The 25,602-nt window shown below is 35.0% G+C and overlaps 3 protein-coding genes across 6 annotated transcripts in view; all 3 read left to right on the forward strand.

Annotated features, from left to right (window-relative positions):
• LOC134845884 (adenylyl cyclase-associated protein 1-like) overlaps positions 1 to 2,418 on the forward strand; it is a 31,261-nt gene extending 28,843 nt beyond the window's left edge. Inside the window, exon 15 of the mRNA XM_063862994.1 lies at positions 1,491 to 2,418. Within this exon, the coding sequence (XP_063719064.1) occupies positions 1,491 to 1,724 (234 nt within the window). The 3' untranslated portion in view covers positions 1,725 to 2,418. The remainder of the gene's footprint in view (positions 1 to 1,490) is intronic.
• Positions 1 to 25,602, forward strand: part of LOC134845881 (N-alpha-acetyltransferase 15, NatA auxiliary subunit-like) — a 361,253-nt gene that overhangs the window by 27,453 nt on the left and 308,198 nt on the right. The window lies entirely within an intron of this gene.
• LOC134845880 (X-linked retinitis pigmentosa GTPase regulator-like) overlaps positions 1 to 25,602 on the forward strand; it is a 409,218-nt gene that overhangs the window by 16,812 nt on the left and 366,804 nt on the right. The gene's annotated exons all lie outside the window — the stretch shown is intronic.

Here is a 25,602-nt window from a genome sequence, read left to right on the forward strand (position 1 = left end):
TCAAAATTTTTTAGAAAATTTGATTTTAAAAAATTTCTCAATTTTTGAAATTTTCACCCTGTGATTGGGTGCTGTCAGAGTTCTCTCAGGGGTTGCGATTCTTGCCTCCAAATCTCACTTCTCAAATAGAAGTGTAACAAATCCTTGTAGTTTTCGAGATATGAAGTTTTTATGATTTTTTCAAAAAAATTCCAAAACTTTGAAGATCTCATTCCTGTTGTTGGATATTTTGAAGGAACTCTCAGGGGTTGCGAATTTTGCCTCTGATTATGGCTGCTCAAATCCTTGTAGTTTTCGAGATATGACGTTTTTTTAGGATTTTTTTTAATTTTTCAGAAAACTTAGAAATAAATAATTTCACAAAATTTGATATTTGCATCTCTGTGGTGAGGCTCTGTCAAGATACTCTCAGGAGTTCGAATTTTGCCTCTAAATATGACTGCTCAAATCCTTTCAGTTTTCGAGATACGACGTTTTTAATGATTTTCTCCGAAATTTAAAAAAAAAACTTAGATGTTAAAAAATTCCAAAACGTTGAAGATCTCAATCCTGTTATTGGAATCTGCCAGGGTGCTCTCAGGAATTGCGATTTTTGCCTCCAAATATGACTGCTCAAAACCTTGCAGTTTTCCAGATGACGTTTTTTGTGCTTCAAAAATTTTCATGAAACTTAAGTTAATTTTTTTTTTCAAAGTGTGAAATTCCTAACCTGTAGTTGGGGACAGTCAGAGTTATCTCACGGGTTGCAAATTCGGCCTGCAATTAAGAATGCCCAAATCTTTTTAGTTAAGAGATAAGACGATTTTTGTGATTTTTTGGAAATTTTCAGAAAACTCAAATTACAAAATACTTCACTAAAGTGAAATTCCCAACCCTGTATTTGTGTGCTATCAGAGTGCTTTCAAAGATTGCAAATATTGCCACCAAAGAATACTGCTGAAATCTTGGTAGTTTTCGAAATATGAAAATTTTTCTGGTTCTCAATAAATACCTTTTTTTAGAAAACTTAAGGTGAAGTTTATTAAGATTTGAATTTCCCAACGTTGTAGTTGGGTTCTATAAGAGTACTCTCAAAAGTTACAAATTTTGCGCCAATTACGACTGCTCAATTGATTTTAATTTCCCATATGTGACGTTTCTTAGTTCATTTTAAATTTTTCGAAGAACTTTTATAAAACTTCACAACATTTTATGGTTCTCCAAAATTTGTATAAAAAAACTTTGAAGAATTTGTAATTACGAACCTTGTAATTGGGTGAATGCAGATCTTATTTCCAATATATGCGTTTTATTATAAGTACCGGATGTAGGTTATGCGCTAGTCATGAGTTAATTTTTCAAAACTTTTTCTGATTCAGAGGCGGGGCCAAAGATCAGTCTAAAAAGTTGTTCTGCTTATGAAATTTAGTTTCTCTTTGTCTGCCTCCCACTAGTTCAAATTTTGTGAAAGCTTTACCATTCTACCAGATTCTGATGTGTTTATGTTCTAGGCGCTATCTAAGATGCCACTTCTGAACATAGACAAGACGGATGGAGTGCAGGTGTATCTGAGTCCGGAGTGTCTGGACGTGGAGATAGTGACTGCCAAGTCCTCCGAGATGAATGTGCTAGTGCCTCAGGAGGACGGAGACTTCTCAGAGTTCCCCATCCCAGAACAGTACAAAACAGTGTTCGACTCCAAAAAGAAAAGACTAGTCACTACTTGCTCAGAGAGTCTAGGTTAAATCATACAAACGGCAGCAGCGGATAATATCAGTGAATTAAAAATTGTTGAACTGGACTTGGACATAATATGGAAGACGGAAACTCAGAATCCGATATTTACACCTTATCATTGAATAAGAATTATCAAAACATGAAAAAAAAATCATTTGAAAACAACAAAATTTTGGCCATGGAAAAATTAAGACATTGGCAGGTCGCAATCAACTGTACATTATTTCTTAAAACTGAATTCTGTTATCTGATTGATAGCGAAGTGTTTTAATTCTCTTGCTTGGAGTCCTAGTGAATGACAACATACTTTATTATCCTGAATTCATCTGAATCAGATTAAATTTTGATCTACATTATCCTAGTCTGTGCTATTTGATGCGTTTGTTTTATGTGATGACCGTTGTGGTTTTTTATCGAGATAAATGCATGCCTTCAAATTGTCTTTGATTCAAAGTGCTGAAAATAATTTTTCATCTTTCCAACGATTTTTTTATTGACCACATAAATCAGTTAAATCAAAATCTACAGGAAAGTTGAAATATTCGTTGATACAAATAGGACCATATTTAATTCGATCACTTAATTTAACAGGTATTCTGTACAGTAATTTAAAACAAATAAATTTGTTTCGGTCATCGTCCTACATCTTAATATTTTTACACCTTTGCCAATCAATCATCACAAAAGATGTCTTCATTCAAAAGAATTAAATTTATTTTTAAACTGTTTTGTGACCAACCAGGAAAAAATTTTCATCCTTGTCAAGCTTTGAAGCTTAAGCAGGGGAGTGCTCTATAGGAACACAGCATAAAACTTCTGTGGTAATTTAAGTTTTATGACCAAAGTATCCTAGAAAACGCCTTCGAGCTATATTTGGTTTTACATTTTGTCAAATAGCCAAACAAGTCAATCTCACATCTGGGAACAACGCCAGAAAATTTGAAATTATTAATGAACAAAGATAGCCGGTTGCTGTGCATGCAGCCCAGAAACTACCGTCAGAGCAATGAAAAAAAAATACTGATTTTTCATTTTGTGGTTTTTTATCCGGGACTAGAACTTATGCATATTCGATAGTCTTAATAAATTCAGTATATTGACAATATTTTGTATTCGAATAGAAAAGCAATAAAATTGTTTAAACATCAAAAAGATTTAAATCGTAGAATTTTCAAAAAAATTTTATTCCAAGGAAGGGGTTGATTGAAAAGAGCAAACATTAATTTAATTGGAGTAAATTTAGTTTTCTTGGGTTACTTAACAGCTTGTTTATTTAATTAACAGCCTAGCAAAAGATTTGAAATCGTGACCTAATCTTTTTTTGTAAACAGTCTTTACACATTTCTGCTGACATGTTCAATCTGTCGAAATATCAAATGAAGTACCTCTTAATTCATTTGAGGTAGTATTTAATTATTAAATTTTAATAGATTGAAAAACTGAATTTTTCGGACTTGTGGCTTTCATCTTAGTGTCTGTCGGCTGATTTACCGTTTTTTAAATTGAAATTTATATCTGTTACGATTTTCAAGCATTTTCTTTACAAAGATTAAGTTTTTATTCGAACCATTTCTGTTTAATAAATGGATGGGTTTTGCTGATCTTGACTAAGTTATTTCTTCAGACAATTGGGACACTTTTTTTGATTAGCGCCTACACTCAAACTTTATAGTACTCAGAAAAGTCGAGTTTTTACACTTTTTTAAACTAAATGTTTTATTAAGTTTGCGATTAGCAAGCGTTATCAAACTGGACGAGACTTTTTTTCAAGTTAGAAACTTGCTTGACAGAATCAGTTGTATAGTGATGCATATTGAATTCAAAGTTCTATGCATTCAAATCTGACCAACGGGAAGTATTCTGTTTCAAATAAAATTGTCGGTTAGTTATTGTCTGCCTATCTGTTGTCGGATTAGTTTTCACATCTTGAAATCGTTTTTTTTGCTGCGCGCATTTTTATTTATTGTTGCTTTTAGCGTTTGATATCCTTCTACAGATTTTAATTTTACTTGCTTTGACTTGTATTTTTTCTTTTTTGATTCTTTGCTATGATTCTCGGAAATGTCAAATTTTTGATTAGTTGCCCGTTTTTTGGATTTTTCTCGCTTACAAAACTGCCAGATCTGATATTATAGGTTTAATCAAAACAACAGGCTGTTGAAAGCCTTTCTTTATAACTGGCTATGCCCAGTTTGTTTAAGAAAAAAGAATGATATCAAACATGTCGAAGTCTTCCAATCTTAACAATTTTTTGCAAACTTTTTGCAGAAACTGTTCGCAGTGCTCGTTTTTAGCAGCAACTTTTTTGATTCTTTTCTTAAAGATTACACAATCAAATCTTTCATGAAAAGTTTAACTGAAAGAACCAGTTGCGATAATGTTTTCTGTTGAAGTGGCGGCTCCTTGATTTTTGCTAAGAGAAATGTTATCTCCTAGACAAAAATGATTGTCTCAAACTCTATTACTCTTATAATTTATTTTAGTAGAGAAACAACTAAGGATCTAGGCAAAGCCCAATTTTTGAAATCACATTATTTTTGTGTAGAATAAGTATAGCAAATTCACTCAATATCAAACACATAGCTCCAGCTTTAGCTGGGCCCAGTTGAGTTTTATCTAGACTCGAAGTTTTTCGTTCTAGTTGTTTTCAACTTAAGTTTTTTTTTTCGATTTGTTTATTTTGTCTGTTTGTGTTATATCGCAAGTGATGCGAAGCGCTGCTTTGTCTCTGTGTCTTTAAAACTTCTTTCCTAAATCAGGGTTTTTTTGTTTCAATGAAAATCAACGTTGTGAGAGTTTCCCCGGCAAATGCGGCTCCGCCCAAATTTACCAAACAAAAAGTCATTTGAAAAATCTGTTTTTCCACCGTTTTTTGAAATGTGTTTGAGTTTTGAAAAACTATTCTCGCAAACCTCAAATTTTGGGTTCAATAAAAGAAATGGGACATGGGAAGCTCTCTTGCTTAAGCGGATACTCCCTTAAAGTTATGGTCTGAGGAAAAATCGAGTTTTCGAACTTTTGACCGTTTCTTGGAAACCTTGGCTGTTTTTAAAAACTGTCCTGCAAATTCTCAGATACTTAAATGAATCGACAAAAAAACAGATTGTGTGATACTTCTCTGCATAAGCTGGTACGTCAACTGTGGTTTTGAATCGTGTTATATGTCCGGAAAGATATCTCCAGTATCCATAAAAATAACATATCTGTGATACTGTTTATTTAAGTACATCTTAAGTTATTGATGCAAAGTTTGTGTTCGGCCTTACAGGTCAGTTTTTCAGACTTTGCGGCAACAGACAAGCTATAAACAGCCAAGTCGAACACGATTTTTAGTGTCGACAATCTATGCTACACAAAGCAGTAATGCACCTATTCGTGAAAACCTTGTTTTCATTTTGAGTCTGAAGAATAGAAAGAACTGGTTAACATTATTCCATTGCTCGTACTTTTTTTAAATGCGTGGTGCGGCAAAGATAATCAAACTGAGGGTTCGGATTATGTTTTTTTTTGGCTTAGTTGACTTATGATAATTTCATGAACGCAATTCAAAATGCTGTTATCTTTATCACGCGGGCTATGTCTTGAAAGTATTGATTTCAAAAGGTTTATTTTAAAATGTTGTTATTTTTTTCAGCATGATTTTGAAGTATGAAAATTTTGTAGCTGGATAGTTTTTCGACTAATTTTTTCAGGTATGTGAAACAGAAGGAACATTTTTACAATGGATGTTGCCAAACCTGAGCTATTTAAACATCACTTAAACAACAATTGCTCAGCATAAGTTAAATCAATTATGTCTGATTTTTCTCAGGCAAGCGTGAGGTAGTCATTTATTTGGTAGGCACAAAACGTGTGCCTATACCCCTGAGATTTAATGATTTTTTTCTACTGATTATTTGAAAGTTTTTTGGCGAACTTAGTGTGTCGATCTAAAACTGTGAGGAGTTAAATGAGAATTGAGTGACTGCTACTTGAAAATTCAATTGTTAATTCTGACAGTTTTTCGCAGTGTTCTTCATGTTTTGATATTTTTGCGTAATAGTTTTAGTCATCTTAACAAACTTAAAGCAAGAAGCATAGTGTCACATTTCTAATGTAATTAATCCTCCTACAGTTTTTTTAATTTTCGACCAAAAAATTCAACAACTCATTTGACATTTTTCCTGTGAATATACGTTTTCAACCTTTACTTAAACTTGTCATCTTTTTAATTGTTCTTCTTCGCATTAAATTTCAGTTATATTAGGAGAAATAAAAGCTATCTTATGTTTAAATGTGGCTGATGTTTTGAAAAATTTCGATTTTTGCTGTTGGTTTGCTGTGAGTTTTTCATAATAAAATCGATTTTTCTAACCAAAACTTTTTAGGCAAAACTAGTTTTGAACGAGAATTTTTATTGCTAGTTTTCCCAATGGAAATGAAACTATTTGTTTTGATCAAGATTTCTCAAATTGGGTTTTTTAATCTTCATAATTTAACTTTTTTTTGGAAATTCAAACAACTTTAAGGCTATGAATTTGTTTTCTGATTGGTTTTCTAGCGTTCATCTATTCAATTGTCTATTGGCTATGTTTGTACAAGTATCAGTAAAGGAATAGTTCAGTCTGAAAATTTTTTAGGAAAATGATCTAATCCGGTTGCACATTTTCCGAGGGAAAAAAAGATTTTCGCTATTTTTTTTTTCAAATCATTCTTTAGGTTGGTTAGAGTTCATCAGTATTTTTCTTACTTATCCAAAAGATATCTAATACTATTATGCCTCATTGCCATGTTTTTTTCCTACAACATATATACTTTTTTCGAAATTATTGGAAAAAGAAGAACACAAGCAACGATTGATTAATGTTACCATTTTACTTGTTACCAATATATTCGATATTTCAGTACACAAGTTTCGTAGAACAACGGAAACCTCGTGCGTTTCTGTGCTACTTTATTAAGAACGATGAACATAGTGAAGACTTTTATGTAGATGTTGGTAAAAAAAATTTCAGCATATTGCTAATCATAACTTTTCGTTAAAGATAAAGATCGTTAAAGGCATAACTTTTTCTTTGAAGTTCGAAAGTTGAAGTTTCTTCAAAAACAAGTCTGTATATTTATAGATCGTTTTTCTGATTCCTTGCGCTCATTGACTCTTTCTCTAATGACTGTTGGCTATGTTTTGTTTTCGCTTTGTTCTCTAGTCCGGAAAGTAGTAATGATTGGGGGTTTGTCTTAAAATTCTTGATATCAGATTTTTTCCTGTCTACATTGCAATTTTTTTTTGAGAAATTTATTTTCATTTTGCTTCTTGATTTTCCCAAAACAAAATCGAAGCTTAATTTTGATGCTAATAGCAGTCTACCTCGCAAACCACCGTGCTGAACTCATTCTTTGCACAATAAAGTTGATTGGTAGAGTAATCCGTGATATGTTTCTTTGATAGGTTGCCAGTTCTGGCAGAACATAATCTCTGGTATTTCATAAATTTTTGTAATCGCGGTGTCAAGTTCACAACTCGGCACTCCGTTTACAAAACTTCTAGATTATATATATATTTAAACTGCCTGAACCCCCTACAACTCAGTCGAGCTCTGAAATGATCATCGGGTGTTGCTGCCAATCATCAGTTTTTGCTGTGGGGATTTGATGCGTTTTAAACATTATGCCCTCTATTTTCAACTTTTATGAACTAAACAACACTTTGGAGCTTAGAGCTGATTTTAATGGTTCAGTTTGCGTTTGATAATTTGAAGCTTTTCTTAAACTTGATCACTGGTTACCTACATGAGCTCAAGTAGGCGTATTCTTTCTAAAAAGTTTCAACCCTGCTCCACAGGTGTAATGTACACTTGAGGCGGCTTTCTAATTTAGTGGTTTAGCAAACAAAAAGTCAACCTATCAAGAAATTGGAGTAAGCTCGTTATAAAAGGCTGCAGCAAGCTTTAAGTAGCGCGAGTATTGAAAAATTAATGGTTTCCTATTCTTTCCCTAAAATTTATGATCAACGCCATGGTCTCTAAACTAATTCTTCTGCTGCTACTGGTCTTCATCGGAAAGCATTTGGTTTAAAAAAATGAAACGTTCAAAAATCAAATCAATATTTTATTCATTTTCCAGACGGCTTTTGTTTTTCTTCAAAGAAAAATCAAATTGTAATACGAAAACATATCTGTGAACGTCTTGATCGCAATTTATCGGGCCTGAATCTAGCCAGAATTGATGACTTGTTTTCACCCTATAATTTAATCTGAAAATTCTGATATAAATATTTTAGGCATGTGATTCTGCTGGATTTCAATTATCCAATGTATTTCTTTTAACAAAGACTCAAGTTTGACTTACTATCCTCCAGTTTTGAGCTTTCAAACGCAATGCAGAAGTTTTTTTTATTCCGACTTATCGAGGTTTTATGGATGCAGACGAGATTCAAAATGAGATAGTAAAACAAAAAGTAGGAAAAAGTGCTTCCGGTTTAGCTAACAAGCTTCGTTGGCATTTTATAATGATTTCCTTTAAAACCATTTTTTGCGTTAACCTCTATAGCTCTCAAATATTGTCAAGACTCAATTAGAAGTGAAACTCATTCGTTGAAAATTTCCGTTCATGATCATTGATAAAAAAAGTCAAAACTCTTTTTTTTCCTGTTTTCGTCCTCCTATCCCCGTACCAAATCAATAAACTTAGTATCAGAAGCAAATCGGATTATGTTTTTACGAATGCTACTACACTTACCAAAACTACTGAAACATGCAAGGAGCGATTGTTCATAATCAGAATTGAATAGCTGGAATTGAAGTCCCCCTACCTCAGGGAATCGACCCCCTCATCAACCAAAGGGTCTAAAAAAATGTTGATTTTTTGGACTTGTGGTTTTCGTCCTATTTTTTGTCGGCTAATTTGCCGTTTTTAAAAATGAAATTTATTGATCTCTTACGCTTTTCAAGCAGTTTCTTTAGAAATATCAGGTTTTTATTCGAACCGCTCCTGTCTGATAAAAACAGGTATCAGGTATCATACAAATGGATGGGTTGTGCTGATTTTAACTAACTTTTTGAGACGAATGGTGTGGGAGGAGTGTATGACCCAGTTTTGAAACTTTTCCGTTTCTCGAAAACTACGCACATAATTCTGCTGAGACTTTGTGGTCAATCAAAAGCAAGAAATTTTGGAAGTCCCTCTGAATTAGCGGCTACACCCAAGTCTTTTATTTTAAAAGCTGTAGCACTCAGAAAAGCCAATTTTTGAGAGTTGAAACTTAATGTTTTGTTATGTTTGCGATTAACAAGCGTTGTCAAACTGGATTATACTTTTTTCGGGTTAACAACTTGTTCAAAAGAATCATTTGTATCTTGTTTCATATTGAGTTCAAATTTCTATGCGTTTCCGGCCAACTTAGCCTGTAGGTAACGAATATACATGGGACGGCAAACTTCCTAGGTTCAAATCTGACCAACGTGAATTTTTCTGTTTCAAAAAAACTTTCGTCAATTAATCGTCTGCTTATCGGTTGTCTGGTTAGTTGTCACATCTTGAAATCGTTTTTTTATTGCTGCGAGCATTTTTATTTAATGTTGCTTTTAGTGTCTGTTTTACTCCTACAGATGTTAAATTTACTTCCCTTGACTTTCCTTTTTTTTCTTTTTTTTTCTTTGCTAAGATTTTCGGAAAGGTCAAATTTTTGATTAGTTGACCGTTCTTTGGACTTATGTCGCTATCTGAACTGTTCACAACGACGATTTTTCGGCAACTCTTTGAATCTTTTTTAAAATTACGCAATCAAATTTTTCATGAAAAATCAACTAAAAGAACCAGTTGCGATAATGTTTCCTGCAGAAGTGGCGACTCTTTTTGGTAGGAGAAAAGTTATCTCCTTGAGAAAAATGATTATCTCTAACTTTTTTTTACTTCTCTCTTATTTTAGTAGAGAAACAACTTAAGTTTTTGGCAAAGTCCAATTTTTGATATCACATTCTCCGTGCCGCATCAGTATAGAAAACTCATTCACTATCAATGACATACCTCCAGCTTTAGCTAGACCTTTAATTGTGTTTTATCTAAACATACGAAAATTTTATTTCACCTAGTTTTCATCAACTTATATTTTTTACCTATGTTTTTTACGTTTGTGTTGTATCGCAAGTGGTGCAAAGCTCTGCTTTGTCTCTGTGTCTTTGAAACCACTCTCCCAAATCTGGTACTTAAGTTTCGATGAAAATCAAAGTTTCCTCTGCACATGCTGCTCCGCTCAAATTTATCAAACAAAAATTTAAGGCCATCGGAAAAATCAGTTTTTTCACCGTTTTTTGAAATGTGTTTAAGTTTCATAAAAACAATTCTTCCAAGCCGCAAATTTTGGTTTCATTAAAATAATTGGAATGTGGGAAGCTACCCTGCATAAACAGATACCCCTTTAAAGTTATGGGTTATGGTCTCTGGAAAAATTAAGTTTTTGAACTTTTGACCGTTTTCTGAAACATTGACTGTTCTCGAAAATTGTCCTGCCTTTTCTCAGATTATTAGATGAATCGAAGAATTTGATTGTGAGCTACTTCTCTGCATAAACTGGTACGCAAACTCTGGTTTTGAATCGTTTTATCTGTCCGGATAAATACCTCCAATATCTATATAAATAACATATCTGTGATAATGTTTATTCATGGTTACCTTAAGTTAATAATGCAAAAATTATGTTCAGCCTTGCAATGCAGTTCTCAGGTGAATGTTTTCATTTTGAGTCTGATGCATAGAACGAACTGGTTCACATTATTTCATTGCTCGTACATTAGTGAATGCATCGTAAGGCAAAGACAATCGTTGCATCATTTTTTTTGTTTCAGATAAACGGGTTCGGCTTATATTCTACTGGCTTAATCGACTTATGTTAATTTCAACAACGCATTTTAAAATGCTGTCGCCTTTATCAGGCGGGCTAGTTCTTGATAATTTTGCTTTCAAATTTTCATTTTAAAATGCTGTTAATTTTCTCAGAATAGTCGTGAATTATGAAATTTTTGTAGGTAGATAGTTTTTTGACTGATTTGCTCAGTTTAATTTTTCCAAAGTTCTATTTTCTGTTTTCCATTGAGATGAAATGTTTTTGTTTAATGTCATTCAAATTATGGTTGAAAGATTTTTCAGTTATATCACTCAACTTTTTTCAAATTTTTTTTATTCTACTTGATTTTGCGTGGATGGAAATAAACAAGAAAACCAATGACCAGCAAGAAAACCAATACTTCTCTTTTTGTTCTTCTCTTCAAATGAGAGTCGTTCTTATAGGTGTTGTGATTCGAAAACTATACAATGACTTAGAAAATTAAGCATGGTTTCAATCAAGCGCTAAATCAAATATCCAAACTTATTTTTCGTATAGTAAGACCAAATTTATCCTCCTAAATAAAAAAAAACAAAAATTATATAATGTGCGTTACTCAATCGCGTCACTCGGTCGAAATAAGACTAAACCTCAAAAAATTCAAGCCAGTTTTTCTCGACACTGGCAATGTTTTGGAAATTTTTATATGTCGTTCGAAACTTGACTGCAAGGGCGTCACAGTGATATATCATTCGGCCCCTTCCGATGCTTGTTCGTGTTACCAGATTTTGAGTGGAAAACAAAAAAAAATCCGATTACAAATACAAATCGTCGGGACAATTAATTCCCTTCTTTCGGTGTTCAGAACAAATAGTTTTACTTTAGTGACGATACAAAAATAGCGATGATTTTGCTGCCATTAGGTTACTCGTACAAACTGTAACCATTTCCTCTCAACCGCAGTTAGTATTACATGAAAGGCAGCTATGTTAAAAAAGGCACATTTTCAAAATGGATTTTGCCAAACTTGAGCTATTTAAAAAGCACGATCTGTGTTTGCTCAACTTAAGTTAAATCATTTATGGCTGATGTTTCTCAGGCAAGCGTGCCGTAGTCATTTATAATGCAGGCACAAAACGTGTGCCTATACCCCTGAGAGTTAATGTTTTTTTTCTACTGATTAATAGAAAGTTTTTTTTAGCGAAGTTAGTGTGTCGATCTAAAACTGTGAAAAATTACATGAGAATAGTGTGACTGCTACTTGAAAATTCAATTGTTAATGGTGACAGTTTTTTGGAGTGTTCTTCATGTTTTGATAGTTTGCGAGTACTTGCGTAACAGTTTTAGTCATCTTAACAAACTTAAAGCAAGAAGCATAATGTCAAATTTTTGTGTAACACATGTAATTAATCCTCAAACAGATTTTAAAAATTTTCTACCAAAAAATTGAACAACTCATTTGACATTACTCTAGTTAATATGTTTTCAACCTTTACTTAAAATTGTCATCTTTTAATTTGTTCTACTTCGCTTTAAATAATCAGTTACTATAAAATTGGAGAGAAACAAAAGCTGTCTTATGTTTAAATGTGGCTGATGTTTTGAAGAATTTTGACTTTTTGCTGCTGTTGGTTTGCTGTGAATTTTTCATAATAAGTTCGTATATTTAAGCAAAGCTTCTTAAGCAAAACTAGTTTAGAACGTGAACTTTTATTGTTAGTTTTCCCAACGGAAATAGAACTATTTCTTATAATCGACATTTCTCGAATTGCGTTTATTAACCTTCATAATTTAACTTTATTTGTTTTGAGAATTCAAAAAGCTTTAAGGCTATGATTTTTTTTTGAAAATCAGATTTTTTCAAAACCATTCAATCAATTTTTGGTTTCCTCGCGGTCATCTTTTGAATTGTCTGATTCATCTTTTCAACTGTCTGTTGGCTATGTTTGCACAAGTATCAGTCAAGGATTAGTTCAGTCTGAAATTTTTTTTAGGAAAATGATCTAATCTGGCTGCACGTTTTTCAAGAAAAAAAAATTTTTTACTGTTTTTTGTCAAATCATTCTTTAGCATCATTAATAATCGATTATAATCTCTCTTTTTCAATTCAATTTTTATCAATTATTTTACAGTGTAATTGATAATAATCGATTAATTTCATCCGCATTTCTAATTGATTTGTTTTGCAGAAAAATCCATTATAATCGATGATAAATGTTTATAGTACCGTTTGTTCGCCAATTTTGTCTTCGACCTTCCCCCTGAACTGCTTATTTTTTTGTAGACGCTCGTTTATGTGAAAAATTGGAAAAAGTGTTGTAACCATTTTCATATCAATTCAAATTTACAACGTTTTTTTTCTTTTCTTCTTGGTTATAGTGGTTTCACGATGCACAATTCTTATTTTTTCGACCACTAAAACATCAGCATTTATTGTGACTCTTAATAGCGAACAGTTATATAGGAGGACAGCTGAAGTACCTCAAGGAAGTGCTCTGAGGCCCATTTTATTTGCTATGTATATTCAAAATAACTCGTGCACGAAAGGGCTATTAGTGAAGTTTGCAGATGACTTTACGATAGAGGTGGAAAACCAAAAAAGTCTTGACGACGCAGCAAAGAAGGCGATTCAACAGATTGAAGAAAAATGCTTGGTCCTTAATACTGGAAAAGCAAAATTGCTGAATTTCAGTAGGAGGAAAAAATCAAAGAGCCATGGTCTGATAATCAATGATGTTAACATTCAAGAAAATGATGAAGTGAAATTGCTTGGATGTCAAATATCAAAAACACTAAATTGGAATTAACATATTCAGAAGATGAGATCAAAGTTGAACTCATGCCTGTACCACTTGAAGGTCCTTAAGAAAAGCGTAAATATAGGAAAGCTGCTAGGAAATAAAAATTTATACTACCACTCTTTTATTTTGCCTAATCTGACGTTTTGTTCAAGTCTTTTCTATTACTCTTTGACACCATCTCAAAAATAAACTCTCAATTCCCAACTGAAGAAAGTTATCCAGTTGCTACCTCCAAGTCTGTGAGCCAAGCCTTCTTTAGACTCTCTAATGCAACAGAATGCTGGAAAAATTTGGGGGAGAATGGAGACTTCAGCGATGCTGGAAGAGTATCAACATCCATCACGACTCCGCCAGAAAACGAGAATGGTGTTTGCAAGAACAGAAATCCGCAGAAAGCAATTTATTCCATCACTTTCGAAGCTTCTAAATCCAGAAAATCAGAGAAATGATTGTAAACTTCTAACTATTCCATGCATTCTGTGCCCCCTCTATCTGTTGTCATTCCATTTAGATGCAATCAGTATCTCAATATTGTAAGCATGAATAACTCAAAGTTTCAAGGCACAATGCCTTAGTTTCATTATTTATATAGAAGAGTTATATTTCACCTTCCGCGGGATTATTTCGACTAATATAAAGATACTCTATCAAACGTTCGTTTCATGGTAACACTTTTGTCCAGGTGGACCAAAGAATGACCTGACATCTCAATTTTAGAGATTTTTGACAGAATAAACATTATAATCTATTGTAATAGATTATAATTGATTATAAGGGATTATAAGAGATTTTCAGAAAAGTTAAAATCAGTTATAATTGATTATAATTTATTATAATGTCACGAAAAGTGTATGGATTATAAACCGTTTAAACATCTAAATTTGGCGCTTTTAATTAATTATAATTTTGATAAAAGTACAATTCTATTTGTAAAATAATCGATTTTTTTCTCTTTTTACTGAGTGCGGGCAGTTCGACTTCATCACTATTGTTCTTACTTATCCCAATAGACATCGAAGACTATTATGCCTCATTACCATGTTTTTTTCTTACAACATGTTTTTTTCGAAATTATTGGAAAAAGCAGAACTTAAGCAACGGTTGATTAATGTTACTTTTCTACTTTTCACCAATATAACTCGAAATTTCAGTACACTAGTTTCATAGAACAACGGAAACTTTGTGCGTTTCTGTGCTATTTTATTAAGAACAATGAACGCAGTGAACGCAATGAACGCAGTTTCATAGATGTTGGTAATTTTGTAGACTATGTTTTGTTTTCGCTTTGTTCTCTAATCCGAAAATTAGTAATGATTGGGGGCTTGTCTGAAAATTGTTGAAATCAGATTTTTTTTCTGTCTACATTGCAAGTTTTTTTTTGAGAAATTTATTTTGATTTTGGTGCTTGGATTTCCCAAAACAAAATCAAAGCTTAATTTTGATGCTATTAGCAGTCTACCTCGAGATGCCGTGCTGAACTCTTTCTTTGCACAATAAAGTTGATTGGTAGAGTAATCCGTGATATGTTTCTTAGATAGGTTGCCAGTTCTGGCAGAACATGATCTCTGGTATTTCATAAATTTTGTTAATCCCAGTGTCAATTTCACAACGCGACACTCCGTTCACAAAACTTCTAGATGATATATATATATATATATCTACATATGTACATCTATACCTACATCTATATACCTCAACTTGCAAGAAACACGACCTTTGAGAACAAGCAATTTAAACTGCCTGAACCCCCTACGACTCAGTCGAGCTCTGAGATGATCATCAGGTGCTGCTGTCAATCATCAATTTTTGCTGTTGGGATTTGGTGAGTTTTAAACATTATGCCCTCTATTTTCAACTTTTGTGAACTAAACAACACTTTGGAGCTTAGAGCTGATTTTGATGGTTCAGTTTGCGTTTGATAATTTGAAGCTTTTCTTAAACTTGATCACTGGTTACCTACATGAGCTCAAGTAGGCGTATTCTATCTGAAAAGTTTCAACCCTGCTCCACAGGTGTTATGTACACTTTAGGCGGATTTCTAATTTAGTGGTTTAGCAAACAAAAAGTCAACCTATCAAGAAATTGGAGTGAGCTAGTTATAAAAGGCTGCAGCAAGCTTTAAGTAGCGCGAGTATTGAAAAATTAATGGTTTCCTATTCTTTCCCTAAAATTTATGATCAACGGCATGGTCTCTAAACTAATTCTTCTGCTGCTATTGGTCTTCATCGGAAGCCATTTGGTAAAAAAAAATTTAAAAGAAAAAATGAAACGTTCAAAAATCAAATCAATATTTTATTCAATTTCCAAACTGCTTTTGTTTTTCTTCAAAGAAAAATCAAATTGTAATACGAAAACATATCTGTGAACGTCTTGATCGCAATTTATCGGGCCTGATTCTAGACAGAATTGATGACTTGTTTTCACCACATAATTTAACCTGAATATTCTGATATAAATATTTTAGGCATGTGATTCTGCTGGATTTCAATTTTCCAATGTATTTCTTTTAACAAAAGACTCAAGTTTGATTTACTATCCTCCAGTTTTGAGCTTTCAAACGCAATGCAAAATTTTTGAAATGAATGCGTTTTCTTATTTCGGCTCATCGAGGTTTTAAGGATGCAGACGAGATCCAAAATGAGATTGTAAAACAAAAAGTAGGAAAAAAGTGCTTCCGTTTTAGCTAACAAGCTTCACTGGCATTTTATTATGATTCCCATTAAAGCTATTTTTGCGTAAACCACTATAGCTTTCAAATATTGTCAAGACTCAGTTAGGAGTGAAACTCAATCGTTGAAATTTTCCGTTTATGATCTTTGATAAAAAAAGTCAAAACGTCTTTATTTTCTGTTTTCTTCCTCCTATCCCCGTTCCACGTCAATAAATTTTGATTTAAGCCAGCTATGGTTTTTATAAAATTAGTATCAGAAGCAGATCGAATTATGTTTTTACAAATGCTATTACACTTACCAAAACTACTGAAACATGCAAGTAGCGAGTTCTCATAATCAGAATTGAAATTCCCCCTCATCAGGGAATCGACCTCCTCCTCAACCAAAGGGTCTCCCCTTTGGTAGTATTTTGTGAAATCCAATTTCGGCCGACTAAGTTTTAAAGTTTCTAAATGCGGCTTCGAAGCCAATATATAATAATTTTCAGGGGAGGGGGGAGCGCGCGCCGAAAAAAAAACGTATTTTTTGGTCAAAATTTTCCAAAAAAAATATCCAAAAACGGCAACTTTCACCTATTTTTAAAATAATTTACCTACGAACCCCCCTTCCTAAAGGATTCGACCTCCTCATCAAGCATCAACCAAAGGGTCTCCTCTTCAGGAGTAGTTTGTGAAATCCATTTACGGCCGACCAACCTTTAAAAATTCTAAAAGCGCCTTCGGTGCCAATATATAACTATTATTGAAGTGGGAGCGCTCGCCGAAAAAACGTAATTTTTTGGTCAAAGTTTTCAAAAACTTATCCAAAAACGGCATTTTTGAACTATTCTTTTTTAATTACCTGCGGCGCAGAACATCTTGTCAAAATAGAGTCTTTATAGTGTTCTGGAAAAGCTTGGAAAATCAATTTGATCGACTTAAAAAAAGTCTGCCCGCATGAAAAATTTCTAGATCCATCCCTGCCCAATGCTAGGGGTTAAAAAATAACTCGGATAATCGGTTTGCTTGACCTAAGGAAAAACCGAGAGACTTTTAGCACCGAAAATTGAACGGCAAAAATGAAAATTGTGACCAAAAATCGCGTTTTTTTTAGCGCGCGGTTTTTTTTCAGTAAAAACTCAGTTTTGAGCCGCAAAGTGGGATGTCGTAAAATTATACCAAAGGGTAATCCTTCGGAAAAATTTGGCAACCAGAATTGAAGGGGGTGCACGCCACTGGTTTTCAGCGCAAGTTAAAAGAAGGGGCACGCCCCTCGGCACGCTACTGGTCTTAAGGGAGCTTTAAGGTTTGACCAGAGTTGGAACCGGGCCTGATTTTGAGGTCCAGGCCTGGCCCCACCCGGCCCGTTTTGAAAACAAAAATTTCAAGCCCAGCCCGGCTTGTAAAAAGCCCGGGCCCAGTTCCAACTCTGGGTTTGACAAAAATGAAAAATTTAGGTATGACGAAAAGTGGATGTCATTAAACAGTAACAAAGAGGGGGGGAGAACTCTCTGTTGTACCTCCCTAAATGATGAAAATTCCAAATTCAAATTTCGTTACATATTTAATTTAGCCTCAAATAGTTTTGCCGTTTTCTTTATCTAGTTTTCTCAAGTTTTAGTACGAATGCAGTTTAATTCCCATTTTTCTATTTTTCTGGTGAATTCAAGGCTCCTGGACAAGGGCAGATCTAAGATATTCTTGAGGGGGGATCTTTCAAAAAAAGTTTCGAAAATTTGGTCGACTTTTTTTTAGGTCGACCAAATTGATTTTCTGAGCTCTCTCAAATAACTATACAGACCCCACTATGACAAATTGGTCTGCGCCGCAGGCAAGATTTTGAAAAAAGAGCCCAAAAAGTTTTTTTTAGGCACTTTTTGGAAAATTTTTAGGCTCCCCATCAAAGTTGCTATATTTTGGCACCAAAGGCACCTTAAGAAAAACTTCAGGGTCAGTCAGCCAAAAATGGATATCTCAAATCTCAAAGTAGTACAAAAGGGGGACCCTTTGGGTCGTCAGGGGGTCGTCGAATCCCTGAGGGCTTGGAGGTGAACACCCCCCCCCCCCCCCCCAAATCCGCTGGTGGCTGTGGATATCATCCTTGTGTTATGTAATATAATCTATCCATCTTTGTAGCTAATTTTTTATTTTATATATTTTCGAATTTCATCATTTAGGGGGGGGGGGGGGGGGGGGGTATAACCTAAAAGAGCCCAAAAGCCCAAAATGACCCTAAGGATAGCTACGGATTGAATTTTTCATTATGAGAGGTACCTGGCCTGTTATATTCAGTTCTCACTGTAATTTGGCGGAGCTTTCATACACATCTTCGAATTTCATTATTGTATTCCCGATAAAAAACGCAACATTTTTTTAGAATTCATATTCAACGCATTTTCATGGTTCACTTAGTTCAAACGCAACAGGTTGCCTAATTAGTTGATAGTGGCGTCTATAGACTTATTTTAAACAAACCACAGAGATCGTAGGCGCACGGTTGAGGAAGTTTGAGGGGACAGATTGCAAAAAATGTCCATATCTAGAAGGACGGTTGTGAAATAATATTTTGTTCAGGATTTCATATTTTAAAATACTAATTCACATTTTCAAAATGCTGTCTGAATCCATGATTTTGATTTGAAATTTATTCAGCTAGTTTTTTTTTAAATCGAATTGAGTTACTTGTTTCGGCCATTTACAGTGGTTCAAAAGCAGGTTTGAGCTTGGATATGCTATTTGCCATTTTCTGCACGTTAGTTTAGGCTGACCATGTAAACATCATTACAAAAGGTGAATTGCGGTATCGTATTTATGGCCTCTTGATTATAATATATTTTTCTACTATTTTTCAGATCAAGCTTGAATGTATTCTAACAACAGGTTATTACAATAAAAAACGGAAAAATAGCTAAAACTTTGGGGTTAAGGCTTAAGAAACTTTGGCAGAGGAGGTCGGAACCTTCGATGCAATAATTGTGAGATAAAGAAATAGACTTGTGATTTTTCTCTTACGATAAAGTTGAGCTGAAAAGGTTCTTGGTACGCTTTTTCTTTTTATTGACCTTTTAATGATTAAACACTAATTCTTGCGCCGAATTTATCCAAAGAAAGCTAACACTGAGCAGCGTATACCAGATTTTGTAACGGGCGACATTTTAAAAGAATCATAGATTAGCAGCAATTTTCAAATGAGAGCTTGTTAGTAGCAGTCATAAGTTGCTATAACAAAACATCTTAATCTCCTTTATAAACCAGGTGCGTGAATAATAAGTCGAACTTGCTTACTCTGACCAACTGAAACCAAGCATCTTCTAATCTGTGAAATGTCCCTAGCTTGGATAGCCTCAAAATAAAATAAGTCGCAAACCAAATATTTGGACGTTTGACTATGTATGCTCAAATGCTAGTAGTTTCATTGTGATTTGAATTATCTATATGTTATAAGCAAATTTCAACGTGAAGTCAGATTGGACTTATTCATTCCGATATTATCATTGGTTTCACACCAAGTTGGGCTGCATCTCTAAAAAAACCTCGGAGTAGCTAGCTGCCAATTGATTTAAACCTCCAGTCGATCCAGATTTGTTATTCTTATGATTTATAGCTCCTCGGCATATTAACTCTTCGGTTCCCATAATTTCAAAGCGCAATGCTGGTGTCTAGGTAAGTTAAAAGTTGCAATGCATGCTGGGCTAGGAAATTTTACCATCAGTAAATGAGCAGATATTCTAGTATGACTCATATCATCAATAGTTTGGTAGTATTGATTGGCTGGGGGTGAAAAGAAGCTAATTTTTTTTCTCTTTCTTCGAAATACTCAATAAATTTTGCGGACATTTTCACAAAAGGGGTCTTCTACATGCTCAAGATCGCGCCAGACAATTCGGCCAAAGACAATTCAGGCGATTTAAAATTCAGACAATTCAGCCAAAAGTATGCAGATAACTCAGCCGGAGACAATTCAGCCAATAATACGGTATTCACACATTTCGCCCCTCACACGTTTCGCCCCTCTTAAATCTAGTGGCAAATTTCGCCCCTCACACATTTCGCTCCTCACACATTTTGCCCCTCATAAATCACTGGCACATTTCGCCCCAAAAATGTACATTAAGAAAGCGGTGTTAATTAACTGTGTAATAATTTAGGGGCGAAACGTGGGACGAAATGTGTGAAATTATCTGGGGGTAAATGTCTAAAGACGAAATGTGCCACTAGATTTAAGAGGGGCGAAATGTGTGGGGGGGGGGGCGAAACGTGGGAAATTCCAATAAAAGTGACCACCGCAGTCGCGCCACCCGCATTGGAGTTCCATGAACAAAAATCGATTATAAATGAGTTTCCTTGTCAGTGTCCACGAAAGTGAAAACAAATCGATTATAATCAATTAAAAATGGATAATCTTAAAAATTAAAAATGGATATAATACTACTATTTGTGGAGGCAACAAAGTCCTTTTTTCATCCATTATAATCGATTTTTTTCCACTTTTGTGGACACTGATTATGAAACTAAACTATATTTGATTTTTTTTCCACTTTACTGAGACGCGAATTTCAACGAACATAAAGTCTTTTCTACGTTTTAAACAAAAGTTGGTTACGTTGGTTACTTTTTGCCTTTTGTTCAATTTAATTTTTTTCTACCTAACTTTGATAATTTTGTTAGGTAACTCAAATAACTCAAGGTAACTTTTTTACATTACTCAAAATTGCCCCCTCTAGCTTTGCAAAGTTTCCGCATAACTCATTTGATAAATGCAGAAATTCTTGCAAAATTTTGCACGACGCGCAAAACAAAAATTAAAGCGGAAAAAAATCCATTTTAATGTGATTTCCTACTTATTATAAAATCCATTGAAATGGATTCAAAATGAATCATAACGCATTTTGTTTTGACGAGAAAAAATATATTTAAATCTATTTTTAGTCCAATTTTGTTGTCTGAACGTAACATGGGAATCGATTATATTTACAACATTTTAGACCACGAAAATCTATTATAATCGATTTTTTTTTCACTTTTCTTAAATGCGAGCAACGTTGTGCGAGCTTGCCAACAAAAGGTAGGACTCTATGCAAAATTTAGAGCCGATTATTGTCGCAAAGCGGCGACGCGCACATAGCGCGCCCATCGGCGGCCTTAAACCGAGAAATAACTTCCGGTTTTTTTTCTTTCGAATCTAGTGTTTTGTATAACTGGCTGCATTGTCTCAGGCTGGATTGTCCGTATATTTCTAGCTGAATTGTCTGAATTTCGATGTGGTTGAATTGTCTGTGACCGAATTGTCTGTGAGCCGCTCAAGATACAGTTTTGCTTATAAAAATCTTCTCATCCATATAAAATTGGATAGGGAGCGAGATTGGTGTAGGGTTTTAAGGATCACATTTTAAGGAGTGTCTATCACTCAAAGGAGTGGTCAGGTTCGAGCGGCTGAACTTTTTCAACTATACTTAGATTTGCTTCAAAAATTTTCATGTAAAATGCTCGCATTTTCTTCAATTTGTTCGCGATTTCTGCTTTCAAACCTATTCTTTGTTTATCGGATGATTGACTGACCAGTTAATCAATCTTTGACGCCATTCAACCAATCAATCATCAGTCAAAATTCTGAATTTTGATTGTTTCACCTTATTTATTGTTTATTTTCCTTTGTTGAAGATCAACCCTCCCAACCCTCTACAAATTTTATTTCACTGAAAAAAAATTATTTCACTGAATGTTAAGGTTCATTTTTTGACACACATCTGGTGGGAATATTCTAGAAAGTGGCGCGAATCTCTCCTTTTTGTTGTGGAAAGGAACTATGGCTTGTAGAAATGGCTTAACGTAAAATCAGGCACTGTGAAGAGACGCTCATAAGTCATCGTGTTTGTTGTCAAAAGGTTGTCTCAAGGTCAAGAAATTTACTCTGACTTTTTTTGTTTTTGAAACAGGTATTTAGAATGGATTATGAACAATGGTGTAATAGTTTACTCATTTATCACTTCTTGTTTGTATCTTTTTTTTCAACTGATATTTACGTGAAAAATAAATTATTATGGATCCTTACTTAAATGTACTCCTGCATTTCAAGAAAACGGAAAGGCTTTTTGGGTAACTTCTGCATTGAATACTGCAATCGAAACGAACAGTGCATGAGAAGTTTGATACAGCAACGGGCGATTCTTGTGGGGGATAGGGGGGGTTCACAAGTCCAAAAATGACCAGTTCTGATTGTTCGGAAACGAAAGGTCGTCTGCAGTGCTCTCAAACCAGCTTCACGATCGTCGGGCCTGGGACACATTTTTGGAGACTTTATCTACGAAGCGTCTTTTGCCGAAAAAGTTCGGAGGTCCCACGTTTCTCTTTGGTCTAGACGCTCTTTTAAGTTGGCGTCTTCGGAGTTGTGTTGTCTTCCTCTGTTGGGTTTCTGACAAAGCTCGGGTCGTACGATGATCCCGTGTGTTCCTTTGTGAGTGATTTTGTCCGAACATCTAGACCGGTGATCTGTCCAAGATTACGATGTTCGGCTTTTGATTTGAACCGTGGTCTTTAAAAAACAAATCATTATTAAACTCTGGAACAAGATGTTCCAAATAAGCATGGTGTTTTTTTGTCACGTTATCAAGGTAATCGCGAATGATAACGTCCCTAGATTCCAAACCTAATGAAGTATTAGAACCTGACGGAAACAGAGAGGGATTAGTCAACTTTGAGAAATGGACTGCGTCAACTTTCCCTGTCTTTGAGAAATGGACCGGCGGTGGTTTCACGCTAGTCTTGTTTGGAGGGATACCTTTTGTCCGATATATTATAGATGTTCGAGTAAGTGTTAACGTTTTTACTAGTTTGCGAGTAAGGCCCACAAGAAGTTTCCGTTAAAAATCAAATCCAATTCTCTGAAGATAAGCCCGTTATCTAAATCGATATTTTGTTCCCAAATTTGCCATGCGATAGTAAGTACTTTGCGATTGTGTGTCCACCAGATATACTCCTTCATAAAGTTATTGCTATACTGCCGTGGATGAGTTTTGTGAAGGTTCGATTGAAACGCTCCATTCATTGCTGCAGACACTACCACTTTGTTATCCAAGAACCAAAGAACGTCTTTTACATGAAGATCCTTGCCGTAATTGTCAAGGTTAAAATAAGGAACGTCCCAATGTCGTTTGTTTTTATCGGCATAACCAGGTCTGAAACTTTTCTGTCTTTCTTGGTCATAAACTGTAATATTTTTTCGATCAGAAACGGTTATGTCTGTCAGGGATAAGACATAAAATGGGGAGGTTCAAACTAGCTTTTCTTTTCTTTACCCTTGCGATAAGCAAGGGTATTGCAACCGGGTACTAGACTTTTTTCTCCCGTAAACAAATTTTTCCACAGGACTCATCTGGACATCTGGACTCATCTCTACCTTGTTTCAAAACGTGTTTAAATTTCTTAGCGTTCCCGGCAAACTTAACCTGGAAGTACCGAATATACCTAGCACCGAATAACAGCAAAATCCTGGGTTCGAATCTGACCCGGACCTATTTTGTTTTCAAACGGGAAATATTCTGTTTCAAAAAAAAGTCAGCCAATCATTAGTCTGCTTATCGGTTATCAGCTTATTTGTCACATCTTGATTTTTTTCTGTGTGCATTTTCCGTCAAGGTTGCTTCTAGTGTTTGATTTACGCCTACATTTTTTAATTTTACTTACCTTGACTTCGTATTTCCTTCTTTATTTTTTTCTTTCGCTGAAAAAAATTCATCGGCCAAACTTATTTTGGCCTATTTTTCATCGGCCCTAAGACATAGTTTTGGCTGTATCAAGATAATCACAATCTTAGTACTCCCCTTCTTTTTTTCAAGTTCGTTGTTAGTTCACCAATCGGTTTGCTGAAATTTCATCTTTTCGTTTTGGATTTTTTTTCACTTTTTGTATAAGTTTTTAAGTTTTTCTCAAAAACTGAGTTCAATGAATTGATACGTTTTGAAACGCCCCTCTGCATAAGTAGCTACAACCAATTTTTTTGTACAAAAGGTTATGGCCCTGGAACTAGTCAAATTTTTGATTTTTTTTACCGTTGTTAAACCTTTTTGACTTTTCTCAGAAACTAAATTACCAAATTCAATATTTTAGGTTCAAGGAGATGTTTTAGGTTCAAAGGATAGTGGGAAGCTCCTCTGCATTGATATAGGGACAAGTCTTAGTTATATAAAAAAAGTTTTTGGTTCTGTCTGGTGACCTGCTGCTTTGACTTTGTGATCGCCAAATTGACTGGCGCACATTGAAACAGGAGAGTGCAGATTATTACGTATTTTCACGATGCAGTTGCCTATTAATTGAAACATATTTAACTTCGTGTTCTTACACCCACATCATAACGCAGCCAACAGAAAGAAAGGTAGGGGAAAGAACCCACTGAGCATAATATCATTTTGGGACGCGCGAGAGTCGGAGCTACCCACATACTGGGAAGAGTGGATAATAAAGTTCCACTGGGGAATGATTGCTGAGTATGATATAGACCAAATGATTTTTTGTCGATGCTAACTTGGACGCAACGGCGATAGCGGCGTTACCTGGGGATGTGAAAGGGGAGAATCGCATGGAGTCGGAGAAAGAGTTGAAAAGTAAATTGTACCTCTGCAAAGGTGACGAAACCTAGAGAATATCAGCCATATGTTTTCCAGCGAGTGTGTAACGTCACGCATATGCGAGTTTTACGAAAGAAGTAAAGAGATAATGAAAAATTTGTGAAATTTCATGCAGAACAGTGTGTTTTGGCCGGAAGATGCGATTTCGCTAATACCGTTGAAAAAATTAGAGATACTTTCATCATGAACTGGGCGAATTCGATTGTCAACGAGAACTCTGACGATCTACAAAGTCGTTAGAAAAAGTTATCGGATCGCATTATCCTGCGAACAAGGAGAGTGCGCTTATAAATCATACACGGGGAAACCGGCATCGTCAGCGGCACATGACCATCAAGCAGGAACTGGTCAGTAATATAAGAAGAGGAGCGGAATACTTCAGAAACAGAGGGCGTGGGGACGAAGATACGCACCGGGGGCGAACGTTACTGGAAGCCGTCGGTGCTACAATTGTGATGCCCCAATTTTTACTTTGGACCATATTCCAAACTGCCCCGCGAAGGGCATAACTTGTAATGCGTGCCGAAAAAAAGGACATTCTGAAAGAATATGGAGGGGTGCGCGACGGGGTTCTAACCAATGGCAGAGAAGCCGACAAGTAGGTCTAATTCGGGGCGAGAATGAGCACCATCGAAGCACTCACCGTTTGGAGAGCAGCAATATGCAAGAGGAGCAAGTAGGATGGGTCAATCAGCAGCAGGAGGGTAGTGAGGAGATATTCACTTCCTCAGGGTCTGACGAATACATGATAATGTCGATCATGAAGAAAAATTCCGACGAGTTGAAAACACCAAGTGCCAGAATCCAAGCAAAGGTGTCTGGGAAGAAGATGTGGCTCTGGGTCTATAGCGGGTGCCCGGTTACGATCTTCAGCATGACTGATCTGAAAGAACACTAGGTAGAGAAAACATACATTAGCAGTCGATATGGGAAGAACTTCTGGGTTACCACAAAAATCTAATACAACTACTGGGGAAGATAGCGGTAACGAATGAACTCAATGGATGGGCG

The sequence above is a fragment of the Symsagittifera roscoffensis genome, chromosome 5 (genome assembly GCF_963678635.1).
Source record: "Symsagittifera roscoffensis chromosome 5, txSymRosc1.1, whole genome shotgun sequence".
Lineage (NCBI taxonomy): Eukaryota > Metazoa > Xenacoelomorpha > Acoela > Convolutidae > Symsagittifera > Symsagittifera roscoffensis.